Below are 14,243 nucleotides of genomic sequence, written 5' to 3' on the forward strand. Positions count from 1 at the left end.
TACTCAGTACTTAAACGTATAATTACACTAACAGTGACACCTTAAATAAAGTGTAACCCTTTATCTTAAGGTGTCCTTATTGCACTGTAATTACACAAATCTGAGTAATATTATGAACAGCATGTACGTACTGTAGGGTTAGGGTTGGTTTAGTTGCTTGTAATTATGTAGAAGTTGTTTTTTTTTACTACAGTAGGTACATGTAACCAACTGTAATTTCGTTATATTAATAAAACAATTTATTTTGGAGCAAAAATCCAAACTAACATTTTAAGTGAAGTACCTATCTGTAATATATACTTTCGGAACTTAAACAATAAACCGTTATGAGTAGACTACAGCTCTTTTAATGTGTCCCTATTATGCTTATTACAAATATATGTTTTATGTAGTGTGTAATAAAGCTGTCAGTGAATTTAAAAGCTCTGCAAGTATTAAAGTGTAGATAAAAGGAGTTTTTGTCTCCTAAACGAAAGAAGTGATTCTGAACTGAACCGAGTCATCAGTAATTCAGTCTCACTTCCTGCACCCTAACCCTAACCCTTTTCTTTTGTTTTTACCTCAGATGCATGTAAACCTGTTGAAGGAAACTACAAAACAAATTAAAGAGCCTTTAAAATAGCATGATCGGGCACTTTAAGAGCTAGCATCTGTAAAGGTTTATACCTATTCCATAATTCTGTTTCCATATTCATGATGTTTGTGCAATAAAGCCATGAGTTTTCTTACCTTGCTGTAATAGAGAATGTGACAGACATCTCTGATAATGTTGGGAAGCTCAACAATTTTCTCCCTGCACTCCTCGAACTGAGCAGCGACGCTATAGCACCGACAGACGTGCCCGCACACCTGAAACACACACACACACACACACACACACTGTGAGCTCGCTCTTCATGTGCTCAGTGATAGCTGACTGTGGTTGTGGACGCACCTGTACTGCCATGTCCTCAGGTTTGCTGGAGGCCGTGAGCACAGCCACGCAGCGAGACAGAGCCTCCATCAGTATCTGCACACATACACAGCGTTAGCATCCAATCTCAGGCACAGGGCCGGTAACTGTGCTTCACTGTGCTTTAACTGTACAGCACTGCGCTTTCCTGAGCAGCACTGCGCTTTAACTGAGCTTCACTGCACTTTACTGTGCTTCACTGCGCTTTAACTGCGCTTTAAATGAGCTTCAATGCGCTTTAACTGAGCTTCAGTGCGCTTTAACTGTGTGTCAGCGGGCTTTAACTGTGCTTCACTGCGCTTTAACTGTGCTTCACTGCACTTTACTGTGCAGCACTGCGCTTTAACTGAGCTTCACTGCACTTTACTGTGCTTCACTGCGCTTTAACTGCGCTTTAAATGAGCTTCAGTGCGCTTTAACTGAGCTTCACTGTGCTTTAACTGAGCTTCACTGCGCTTTAACTGTGCAGCACTGCGCTTTAACTGTGTGTCAGCGGGCTTTAACTGTGCTTCACTGCGCTTTAACTGAGCTTCACTGCACTTTACTGTGCTTTACTGCACTTTACTGTGCTTCACTGCGCTTTAACTGTGCTTCACTGCGCTTTAACTGTGCTTCACTGCGCTTTAACTGTGCTTCACTGCGCCGCTTTAACTGAGCTTCACTGCGCCGCTTTAACTGAGCTTCACTGCACTTTACTGTGCAGCACTGCACTTTAACTGCACTTCACTGCACTTTAACTGCACTTTAACTGCACTACGGCACGCTTAAACTGTGCTTCACTGCACTTTAACTGTGCTTCACTGCACTTTAACTGTGCTTCACTGCACTTTAACTGTGCTTCACTGCACTTTAACTGTGCTTCAGCTTGCTTTAACTGTTCTCTCACCTCGATGCCATTCTCCCGCCGCAGCTCCTCGGCGTTGAGGGCTGAACAGTTCACCGTATGGAAGGCCAGTTCAGCGGCTGCCGGCAACAGCGGAGCGGTTTTGGAGAAGAGCTGCTCGTCACCCGTCTCCATGGTGATGGTCTTAATTAGCATGGGGTAGCCGGCATATTTATACGGCTCCAATTCTAAGAGGAGAGAGAGCTCAATCTAAATCACTCGTTTATTGTGTGAATATCAGAAATCTGAACTAAAGATGTGATCAGATTTTTTTTTAAGGCCCCGATATACTTTAAGAGACATGGAAGAATTAACTGGTGTGACGTCACAAACTACCGGCTGATAAGCACTTCTGAGCTCCCATTGGTCCGTGTGGTGATGATGTAATAGGTGGGTTTAAAGGGATAGTTCAACCAAAAATGAAAATCCTGTCAGTATTTCAGAAGAAAATTCTGTCAGAAGGAAATGAATAGTTGAAATAAAGTCGTTATTTTTGTTGTTTTTTGTGCACAAAAACTGTTCTTGTCGTTTGATAAACTTAAGATTGAGCCACTGTAGTCACTTGGACTATTTTTACAAAGTCTTCAATGTCTTCATCTGAGTGATCCAGCACTCAGATTATCAAAAATATCTTAATTCGTGTTCTGAAGATGAACGAAGGTCTTACGGGGTCGGAACAACATGAGGGTGAGTAAATACTGACAGAATTTTCATTTTTGGGTGAACTAACCCTTTAATTTGTTCAGTCGGTCGTAAGTAAAAACATGAACACACTGAGAGAAACTGAAGCTGAAAGAGACTGACACTGTTTTCATGTTTCATTCTGTAAAACTGCTGTTTTAAAGCATCTGTTGCATAAAGTGCTGTATAAATTACATTAAATCACATTAATAAAAGCTGTATAAATAAACATGACTTAAGATCTGAATCTTGGAGCTGATCAAAAATCCACATCTCAGTGATCTGATGCTTTCTGAACTACTGTTCTCTCAGTTTTATTGTGTTTGTTTAGTTATTGAGAGGATAGTGCAGCACATATTGATCTGAACGCCGCTCTCAGCAGCATCGGGATGTTCGCTAATAGTTTATCACTGAAAGGGGTTTACCAAACTGATTTTTGAACAAAAGAATATAAGCAGAGTATCGTGTCTGTGAGCGTATCAGGGCCTTTAGCGTGGAGTTAGCGGTTCTGACCCTGTTTGTGTCTGTTGAACAGGATACTCTGGGCCTTCAGGATCAGGATGATGTTTTCTGGGTCGGGGCCGTCCACGATCCGGGCTGATTTACTGCACAAGAACTCGTAGGCTTTGTTCACCTTCTCAAACATGTCCTGAACACACACACACACACACGTTGTACAGTGTGGTTATACTCTCGCATGGTTCAGTGATAATCAGACTGAGTGATGAATGCTCACCCTGCCCTCGGGGTTCTTGTCTGGATGGTATTTTTGAGCCAATCTGAAGTAAGCTTTCCTTATTTTACTCTCGTCATGCCTTAGAAAAAAAGCACACAAACTCATTTCAGATCACAAAGATTACAAACAAAAGCATCATTTACATAACAGTATCATATTTTATTGTAAATGATTTATGTGTGCACATCATCATCATTATTGTGTTAATAATGTAGAATGGGAATCAGTTCCTCTTCAGCATCTCTTCTCTGGTTGTGGGCGGGGCTATAACCTGTCACTCACATGAGATCAGCCAATAGCAAACCACAACCATCCAATCAGTTCCACACAGACACAATCAAGCCCCGCCCACATGTGTTCTTGTTCCTGAAGCGTTTCACTCGATATACGACACAATAGAGGAGAGAAGACGAGCACAACTTCCTTTTCATTTACAGGTCAGAATGGGAAACGGACTGGTTTTGGTGCCAGTAATAACATACACTGCAGGAGTGGAACGTAAAATAATAATGAAAGACTCGAGGCACTCACTGTCCCTGTCCGTTGGGGAGGTTGAGCACTTCGTAGGCGTCGTCCACAGACATGGAGGGAGGCTTCTTCTCCACCTCTCTCTTCCAGGCGTCCAGCGTGTCCTTCAGCAGCTTGACCTGCAGGGGGCGACATCACACACACACACTCATGAGACAGACACAACCACACACACACACTGCGTGACGGGGGCAGGGAAGTGGCGAGCGTACAGGGTCTCGGATGGGCCAGTTGGGGAAGCGTGTGGAGTCGCACAGGTGCCTCAGGTAGTAGATGCTGCAGAAGAGCTCGTAGTCCAGCTGGGGGAAGCTGACCACTGGGATCGGGCAGTACTGGTACAGCGCTCGCGTGTTGCTCTGCAGGCGAGGAGAGAAGTCAGCCAGGTGAGCCGCGATCTTCTCGATCATCAGACGCCTGCACACAGAGAGTCAGGGGATGATGGACCATTAACTGCTATGCACTCGCATCAAACAATCAACGTTGCAAATATTGTGTTATGCTGTCTTTAAAACTCTGGATACTGGGAAGGTTAGGACCGGTTTGGTGCATATGGGTTTAAGGGTGGTTTAAAATGTCAATTATAGAATGTATTTTTTAAACACAAGAACAAGTGCAAAATATGTATGCAATAAGTGCATTGTATCATGATTAATTAAAATGTTAGTACACAGCAGTTAAAGACACTGATCACAAAGTGTGACCAGTTTGTTAGGGGTGGGAATTTCTGGCACCTGACGATTCCATTCTTAAGGTCATGATTCCATTCTTAAGGTCACGATTCCATTCTTAAGGTCACGATTCAATTCTTAAGGTCACGATTTGATTCTTAAGGTCATGATTTGATTCTTAAGGTCACTATTCGATTCTTAAAGGGTTAGTTCACCCAAAAATGAAAATTCTGTCAGTATTTACTCACCCTCATGTTGTTTCAACCCCGTAAGACCTTCGTTCATCTTCGGAACACAAATGAAGATATTTAAGATATTAAGATCGCTCCTGTATACTAGTCCATAGGCTTCTTGAGGGAATGACTCTTGCTGGCCTCGAAAAGTCATTAAAGACATCGTTAAAATAGTCCAAGTGACTACAGGGGCTCAATCTTAACTTTATCAAACGACGAGAACACTTTTGTGCGCAAAAAAACAACAAAAATAACGACTTTATTTCAAGTATTCACTTCCTTCTCCATGAGCCTGTAGTCAGTTAACGTAGTGTGAATGCGTAAAGCTACGTCACACGTAGGCTCACTATTGGCCGACGCTGGTCATGTGTGTGTGATGCGTGTGACGTACAATAACAGAAGCTTACGCTATTAAACTAGTAACCTGACTCGCGCAGAGGGAGAAATAAACCAATAGTTGAAATAAAGTCGTTATTTTTGTTGTTTTTTTGCGCACAAAAGTGTTCTCGTCGTTTGATAAAGTTAAGATTGAGCCCCTGTAGTCACTTGGACTATTTTAACGATGTCTTTAATGACTTTTCGATGCCAGCAAGAGTCATTCCCTCAAGAAGCCTATGGACTAGTATACAGGAGCGATCTTAATATCTTAAATATCTTAATTTGTGTTCTGAAGATGAACGAAGGTCTTACGGGGTTGAACAACATGAGGGTGAGTAAATACTGACAGAATTTTCATTTTTGGGTGAACTAACCCTTTAAGGTCACGAGTCAATTTAAAATTGATTCTCAATTTTGAATCAAATTTCGATTTGATATGTGCATTTTGATTGTAGTTTACCGTTTTGTGTTACTTTTCTTATTTCACTGCGATAGACAGTTTAATAGCTCTAGCAATCTTCTCAATTAAATGTGAACGTTGAAATGTATTTAGACTTTCTCTCCATTTTAGTCAACCCAATATTATAAAACAAATGCCCTTTAAGATGACTGCAGTCATAACACACACAGTCTTCTGTATTAGAGCAGGGCAGTTTTATTTTATTTTTGATATAAAAACAAAAACAAAGAAGTAAATTTCAAACAACAGGATAAATATAATAGAGAAACTAACTTTTTCAGGTTCAGTAGCATAAGTTTATTAAACATGTGTGTGTCCTTCATCTGTGTGTGTGATTTGGTCACGGCTCATTGTGAATAACCTCAGTAAGTGTGAGTATCTGTCAGTAGGACTGCGATGTTAAAGAAGTCTAACAGAAGAAAACAGTGAATCGATTTAAATCGGTGGAAGACAGAATCATAATTCATACGGAGTGAGTGTGTGTGTGAGTGTGAGTGTGTGTGAGTGTGTGTGTGACCTCATCTCGCTGCTCCAGATGGCCTCCGGCGTGTCGAACTCCCCCAGGAAGATCTCGGAGAAGCGCTCGGGCTCGTAGTTCTCCAGGTAACACACCATGGCCTCGGGCAGCATCGGGCCCAGCACACTCCTCTGCAGCAGCTCCATGCCCTTCGCCTACACACACACACACACACACACACACCATCAGCGCTGTCGGACGGTGTTTCTCAGGTTCGTGACTCTGTAATCCTGAACGCTGTGAGAGATTACCTCCTCTGATTTAAAGGCCTGCTTCAGGTGAGTGTACTTCAGGAACCTACAGAACAGAAGCATGTCATTCATCATTCCTCATGTGTGTGTGTGTGTGTGTGTGTGCGTGTGTGTGTGTGTGTGTGTGTGTGTACCGGGCGACGGGCAGCACGTTGGAGCCGGTGTACATCATGATGAAGAAGAAGACCCCGGTGAGGTAGAGCCGCTGCAGGTTGGGGTTGTCCTGCATCACCATGTACAGCAGGTTGGCCACTTTCTCCACCAGGATGGGGTCAAAGGTCAAGAGCAGCTGCCAATGACAGGAGAGGAACGTTACAGTCGTCTGCACTTGAGCTGGCACGTAAACATTTTGAATATTCGTCATTTAAAAAAAAGAAATGAAATGCACATTCAATGGCCGCTGCGTGGAGAGTCGCGAGACGAGATGATGATGTCACTGACACAGTTAGCTTATCCAGTACAGCGCAGTTGCTAATGTGAAAAGTGTCAGGAAAAGTCCCTGCTGACGAAACCCTCTCAGTCTGGAGCAACGACACACTTGACCTTCACCTGAGTGAGTGTGTGTGTGAGTGTGTGTGTGTGTGTGTGTGTGTACCTGGACAATGTGAGGAAGGCAGGTGTTGTCACTGATGAGTCTCTTCACCTTCGGTAAGGGCCGGATGATGGCATTATCCTGGTCTCTAACAAACACACACACACACACATCACAGCAGCAGCTCGTATTATAGATCATAAAGCTGTCATTACAGTAGGCACAGTCTCTTACAGTACACAGCAGGATACAACAGCTTTCTCAGATATTTGTGTGTGTGTGTGTGTGCGTGTGTGTGTGTGCACCTGCTGGGGAAGTACGAGCACATGGTGATGAGCATGTTGAGTATGAGAGTGGCCAGGTCGCTCTCGTTCATCACGGGCGTCCCCGTGGCCATCAGGCTCCACTTCAGCTGCGGGACGGCCTGTAGGGGGCGCCACCCCTCCATGCCCTGCGCCCAGCAGCGGGTCTTCGCCGTCAGCTCGCCCGTGCGCCAGAACGCCTGCATCTGCGGGTCACAGGTCAGAGGTCAGGGGTCAGCAGGTGGTCACACACACTCTCCTGAGAGATACAGCACCTCCTCGTAGCTGAACGGGCCTCTCCTCTCCTTATCTGCGTTCCCGAAGTACCACTCCTTCTCACTCTCTCGCTTCATATCCGGAGAAGCCTCCAGCACGTTACTCTGGAACACAGAATACAGAAACACTGTGAAATATCATTATAACGTCAATCTGTCCTCTGGGTGAACATACACTCATTTATTCCTGTGATCAAAGCTGAATTTTCAGCTGATGCTCAGTGTGGAGAACAGTTGTGCTGCTGCATATTTCTGGAAACCATCATATATTTCATTTTTTGATAAAATTCTTTAAAAAATAAATGTTACTGCCTACTAGTGTATATTGAGCGTGTTATACAAACACACACCTGCAGGGGTACGGTGGCTCTGTTGGTGTGGAGGTGAGCGAGCGTCAGCAGGTCCACTAATATACGAACTCCGTTCGAGTCCATGATATCCTTCACATTTTTCTGTCAGAACAGAAGCAGAGAAACTATATTTACAGATCATATCTCAGATCATATCTCATATTCCCTCCAGCTCTCCGCTGACACACAACTACACCAGCTTATACATCACTCAAAAGTGGGCTCAAAAGTGCTTTGTTTTTGTTGGTGAAATGACGCCACAACTGTGAGACAGCTGTTTAATTTCAAAATTAATAAATAGAAACTGAATTTTTTTTTATAATCATTGCAATAATATATATATATATATATATATATATACACACACACAATATATGTTATGGGTATGTAATGCATGTATGTATAGCTTTGTGTTGATGTTGCTCACCTTGTTGAGAATGAGTTTGTTGAGGAACAGGATGAGTCTGTCTCTCTCCAGCTTGTCTGTACACTGGAGATTCACAGGAGAAGAGAGCACACACACACACACACACACACACACACACACACTGAATCAGGCGACGTTTGACTGACACAGTTCCCCATCGTTCACAGCAGAACATTACACACACTGACCCGGTCCAGCATGCCCACGATGTACTTGGTGTCTGTGAAGGGCCCGATCTCCTCGGAGCACTTGCTGTAGACGATGGCGAGCGCCTGCAGACACAGACACTTCATGCCCACTTTAGGGGTCAGCAGGAACCGGTGGTACAGCTCGTTGAAGAACTCATACCTGCACACACACATCAATATATCATATCGCACTGCTTCATCTAAAGATTGCAACAAACAAATACACAACGAATAATCACATCCAAAATAAAAGTTTGTGTTTACATAATGTGTATAGAATTATGTTGTATATATAAACACACACACATGCATGTATATACTGTCTATATGTATATATTTATCTATAATTCATATTTTTTCTTAAATATATGTGCATGTGTTGGATAAATTAGATTACGTTAATTAGAAAATGAATATGAAAAATTTTAGATGGCAAAATAAAAGTCCTGTACGATCTCTTGATGGCGCCGGACTCGTCGCTCTCGTCCTCCTCCAGCAGCAGACGCAGGTAATAATCCCCGATCCGGATCTCGTCAGACAGGCACTCGTACTTCACCTGAACACAGATGCGCAGCGTTAGACACTAGCGTGCAGCGCTCCAGCGACTCGAGTGCGCGGAGGCGGGGCGGACCTCAAACTCCTGGTGGTTCCAGGCGATGACGCTGGCGCTGCCCAGCTCGCGGTCCACACTGAAGGAGCGCATCTCCCCCTCCAGCGCGTCACGCAGCTCCTCACGCGTCTTCAGGTTCCAGATGAGGTTCGAGCGCGCGTGATCCTGCTGAAACCTGCACACACGCGCACACACACACACACACACACACACACACTCTCTGTTTTATTGTGTTTGTTTAGTTATTGAGAGGAAAGTGCAGCACATCTTCATGTAAACGCCGCTGATTAGCATCACGATGATCTCCGCTAACAGCTCATCACGGAAACGTCTTTTTACCTCTAAGAGGCGAGCGGCACAGAGCTCGCTGTGGGAGTATCAGGGCTTCTGGGTAATGAAGCTGCTGTACCTGTAGTAGAACAGCTCCCAGTTGGACTCGATCTTGATCCGCTGCCGTCTCTTCCTCAGGATCACCGGCTTCTGGTTGGCGTTCTACAATCAGTGCCACAGCATTACTGTGTTTATAAGACAACGACGACATGTGATGACAGACACAGGGGTGTGAGGGTAAGGCAGACACTAGAGCGGTGAAAGCACATGATATCCTGTTATAAACACACACAGATCCTGAGAGGAGACACGGATGTAATACAGCAGAATAAACCCATGTGACATGAGGAGGGGAGGGTCTAACAGAGGCAGAGCTCTCTGATTGGATAATGCTACTCACCAGGTTATTCCTGTCCTGCTGCATTGATTGACAGCAGAAACCCCAATAAGAGCCGGTGGGGGGGCAGAGATAAGAGAGGTTATTGGTCCTGAGGTCAACCAATCACACTGCTGAACACTAGATGCTCATAACCAATGGTTCGATCTCAACAAGGCAAATGCATGAAGCTGTGTGATTGGAGGCTCAAGAGCGGAGACATAATGATCAGTGTAGCTCATCATCAGTGACGAGATTAGAGGACATCACTCATGCCAGAGGATCAACACCCGACCCGATGAAGGCGGTGTGGTCACGTGACGCACGGTATATTGTTATCATGCGGGTTATTGTTAAAGAACACAATTATTCATCTATCATGCACATTTACCCAATCACATCTGCTGTCGTCCAACACTCGCTAAAACTCAAGCTTTATAAACATTTATAATGTTAATTATTTTATATTGATTAGATTTTTTGGTATTAGCTAGAATTTAATCAGATTTTAAATCAGTGCATCTGTAATTGAACAGTTTTTCAGACACAGAAAGGCACAGGTGACAGATGGCCAATCAGAACCACAGCAGTGCACGTCAAGAAGTGAGCGTTAATTATTAATCACCCGTTCTAGAGCCGGAGGAAGATGACAGAGAGTCATCTGAGGGAAGTGAGGAACCAGCGAGTCCCAGCCTCGTGCAGTGGACATGCCTAGCGTTCACAACAGCCCAGAGGTCAGAGGTCACTCACCTCCTTCTGAGCGATGCCCATCTTGTCTCTCCAGTGCACCAGCACGAGGTCCGCCTTCTCCTTGGCGAACTTCTCCACCTCTTTCGCCGCCTTACCTGCCAGCCGCTGCCACTCGGGCACCTTGTTCCTCCCGAACTGGTCCTGCACACACACACACACACACACACACTCACGCTCGTATCGCACTGACAGAGGATATTGGAGAAGAACAGCTGTTCATCGTGATCATTGATCATTATACCGTGGCAATCTTGACATTGTCCCGTATGTGCATCCTGTCGACGTCCTTCTCCGGCACGGGGTCGGGGCTGTCCAGATACGCCAGCAGGCCCGTGGGCTGAGCACACACACACAGAGGTCAAGCTTTCACTTTCACAAGAAACTATTCATAACTGCACACACTAGGGCTGTCATAATGGCTGAAAAGACCAAATATTTCTCAAATATTAGCGAAATTCAAATTACATTAGAATTCTAAAGGCCTATAGATAAGATAAGACCTATAGACATCCTATAGATAACATATTATGCCCCTTTTCACAAGATTTAAATCTATTAATCTATTGCGTGTGTTAGAAATATCAGTGCAGAATCTCCACAGACCAGTTATTATGGCTTGCCAAATTCGCCCCTTTTTGGGTGTGAGCAAAATTTGGGTGTGAGTTTTTTTGTGTCGCTTTAAATGCAAATGAGCTTTAGCTCCGCCTCCGTTCAGAAGAGGGCGGAGCCTTCACACAAGCTTTAGAGACTCCAGCAATGACAACACGTTAGAACTGGTCTCTGTTGGTGCTCACCGAACCCAATGTCGCTGGTGTGTGTGAATGTGCAGATTAAGGGCCGGGATATTATTATAAGATCCTCGAAATCTTTAGACATGCTCCCAGAGAAAGACTCACCAGAACAGAGATACTGGCTTTCAGTTTTCACCTTTTCTGAAGAAGTCAGATTTTCCTGATATGTCCCCTTTAATGTGAGAGGATAAGAGTGCTGTATTGTCTCCTTTGTCCACAAAAGGGCTCAAGCGATCGCAATAAGCGAATATAAACCAAATCAACTATTGCATATTTTATTGAAATGACATTCACTTTTAAAAAAGGTTTAACTTTAGAAATAATTGTGCTTAAAGTCGCCATGAAACGGAAGTTCCAGTTGTCCCTTTTTCCCGTATGGTGATGTATATCTGAGTAAAACAGCATCTGAAATTATCAAAAATAATGTAGGGCGGGGCTTGATTTCATCCATCAGGAATTGATTGGATCATTGGAAGTTAGGCGTGGTTAACAAAGGCAGATCTAAATGGCAGTTTGCACTTAGTTGTGGGATTATTCTCCACGGACTCAGCGCACGCTCGACGGCAGCGGTGACAACCAGGACAATCAGCTAAAGCTTACGGCCGCAATCAGCCCATATTTATTCAAACCACACGCAGAAACGATAGCCCCGCCCACACACCATAGCAGAAACGATAGCCCCGCCCACACACCATAGCAGAAACGAAAGACCCGCCCACACGCCATAGCAGAAACGATAGCCCCGCCCACACACCACAGCAGAAACGATAGCCCCGCCCAAACGCCATAGCAGAAACGAAAGACCCGCCCACACGCCATAGCAGAAACGATAGCCCCGCCCAAACGCCATAGCAGAAACGAAAGACCCGCCTACACGCCATAGCAGAAACGATAGCCCCGCCCACACACCATAGCAGAAACTATAGCCCCGCCCAAACGCCATAGCAGAAACGATAGCCCCGCCCACACACCATAGCAGAAACGATAGCCCCGCCCAAACGCCATAGCAGAAACGAAAGACCCGCCCACACGCCATAGCAGAAACGATAGCCCCGCCCACACACCACAGCAGAAACTATAGCCCCGCCCAAACGCCATAGCAGAAACGAAAGACCCGCCCACACGCCATAGCAGAAACGATAGCCCCGCCCAAACGCCATAGCAGAAACGAAAGACCCGCCTACACGCCATAGCAGAAACGAAAGACCCGCCCAAACGCCATAGCAGAAACGATAGCCCCGCCCACACACCACAGCAGAAACGATAGCCCCGCCCACACACCACAGCAGAAACGATAGCCCCGCCCAAACGCCATAGCAGAAACGAAAGACCCGCCCACACGCCATAGCAGAAACGAAAGACCCGCCCACACGCCATAGCAGAAACGATAGCCCTGCCCAAACGCCATAGCAGAAACGAAAGACCCGCCCACACGCCATAGCAGAAACGATAGCCCCGCCCACACACCACAGCAGAAACGATAGCCCCGCCCACACACCACAGCAGAAACGATAGCCCCGCCCAAACGCCATAGCAGAAACGAAAGACCCGCCCACACACCATAGCAGAAACGAAAGACCCGCCCACACGCCATAGCAGAAACGAAAGACCCGCCCACACGCCATAGCAGAAACGATAGCCCTGCCCAAACGCCATAGCAGAAACGAAAGACCCGCCCACACGCCATAGCAGAAACGATAGCCCCGCCCACACACCACAGCAGAAACGATAGCCCCGCCTACACACCACAGCAGAAACGATAGCCCTGCCCAAACGCCATAGCAGAAACGAAAGACCCGCCCACACACCACAGCAGAAACGATAGCCCCGCCCACACACCACAGCAGAAACGATAGCCCCGCCCAAACGCCATAGCAGAAACGAAAGACCCGCCCACACGCCATAGCAGAAACGATAGCCCCGCCCACACACCACACCAGAAACTATAGCCCTGCCCAAACGCCATAGCAGAAACGAAAGACCCGCCCACACGCCATAGCAGAAACGATAGCCCCGCCCAAACGCCATAGCAGAAACGAAAGACCCGCCTACACGCCATAGCAGAAACGAAAGACCCGCCCAAACGCCATAGCAGAAACGATAGCCCCGCCCACACACCACAGCAGAAACGATAGCCCCGCCCACACACAACAGCAGAAACGATAGCCCCGCCCAAACGCCATAGCAGAAACGAAAGACCCGCCCAAACGCCACAGCAGAAACGAAAGACCCGCCCAAACGCCACAGCAGAAACGAAAGACCCGCCCACACGCCATAGCAGAAACGATAGCCCCGCCCAAACGCCATAGCAGAAACGATAGCCCCGCCCACACACCACAGCAGAAACTATAGCCCCGCCTAAACGCCATAGCAGAAACGAAAGACCCGCCCACACGCCACAGCAGAAACGATAGCCCCGCCCAAACGCCATAGCAGAAACGAAAGACCCGCCTACACGCCATAGCAGAAACGAAAGACCCGCCCACACGCCAAAGCAGAAACGATAGCCCCGCCCACACACCACAGCAGAAACGATAGCCCCGCCCACACACCACAGCAGAAACGATAGCCCCGCCCACACACCACAGCAGAAACGATAGCCCCGCCCAAACGCCATAGCAGAAACGAAAGACCCGCCTACATGACGATGACGCAATTTTCTTCTAGAAACAAACTTTGTTGTATTATTTTCATGTTATCACTGTAAAGCTGCTTTGATACAATCTGTATTGTGAAAAGCACTATATAAATAAAGGTGACTTGACAATAGCTGGAATTCAGAAACACTTCTACTCACTATATCTACATACTGGTCATCAAGAACACCAGACGGTCTTGATCTGAGAGTCCTGAGCGCTTTCTGTTGACAGTGTTTCAGCTGATAAACACACACTCAGCTCTGACCGATGGTTTGGTCAAGTGTGTCGTTGCACCATTTTTGCCTCCAACTGAGAGGGTTTCGTCAGCAGGAAGAACCTTTTCCCGCTATTTTTCTCACATTAGCAACTGCGCTGTACTGGATAAG

The 14,243-nt window shown here is 46.0% G+C and overlaps 1 protein-coding gene across 4 annotated transcripts in view; it reads right to left on the reverse strand.

Moving 5' to 3' along the window:
* The window catches only part of dnajc13 (dnaJ homolog subfamily C member 13), a 61,911-nt gene that overhangs the window by 21,363 nt on the left and 26,305 nt on the right, over positions 1-14,243 (reverse strand). For 2 of the 4 annotated variants that reach the window (XM_039666386.2, XM_039666389.2), the window contains exons 19-40: positions 10,669-10,764; positions 10,428-10,568; positions 9,702-9,719; positions 9,381-9,463; positions 8,993-9,146; positions 8,814-8,917; positions 8,362-8,521; positions 8,174-8,236; positions 7,747-7,848; positions 7,397-7,501; positions 7,125-7,327; positions 6,883-6,967; positions 6,422-6,576; positions 6,288-6,333; positions 6,037-6,191; positions 3,993-4,194; positions 3,784-3,899; positions 3,253-3,331; positions 3,030-3,165; positions 1,839-2,023; positions 935-1,009; positions 730-849 (exon numbers count right to left, since the gene is read on the reverse strand). In XM_039666386.2, coding sequence (XP_039522320.2) covers positions 730-849; positions 935-1,009; positions 1,839-2,023; positions 3,030-3,165; positions 3,253-3,331; positions 3,784-3,899; positions 3,993-4,194; positions 6,037-6,191; positions 6,288-6,333; positions 6,422-6,576; positions 6,883-6,967; positions 7,125-7,327; positions 7,397-7,501; positions 7,747-7,848; positions 8,174-8,236; positions 8,362-8,521; positions 8,814-8,917; positions 8,993-9,146; positions 9,381-9,463; positions 9,702-9,719; positions 10,428-10,568; positions 10,669-10,764 — 2,583 coding nt within the window. The remainder of the gene's footprint in view (positions 1-729; positions 850-934; positions 1,010-1,838; positions 2,024-3,029; positions 3,166-3,252; positions 3,332-3,783; positions 3,900-3,992; positions 4,195-6,036; positions 6,192-6,287; positions 6,334-6,421; positions 6,577-6,882; positions 6,968-7,124; positions 7,328-7,396; positions 7,502-7,746; positions 7,849-8,173; positions 8,237-8,361; positions 8,522-8,813; positions 8,918-8,992; positions 9,147-9,380; positions 9,464-9,701; positions 9,720-10,427; positions 10,569-10,668; positions 10,765-14,243) is intronic. The other 2 variants (XM_039666387.2, XM_039666388.2) reach the window with 2 other exon arrangements.

Source organism: Pimephales promelas, chromosome 22, assembly GCF_988280905.1.
Source record: "Pimephales promelas chromosome 22, fPimPro1.hap1.1, whole genome shotgun sequence".
Lineage (NCBI taxonomy): Eukaryota > Metazoa > Chordata > Actinopteri > Cypriniformes > Leuciscidae > Pimephales > Pimephales promelas.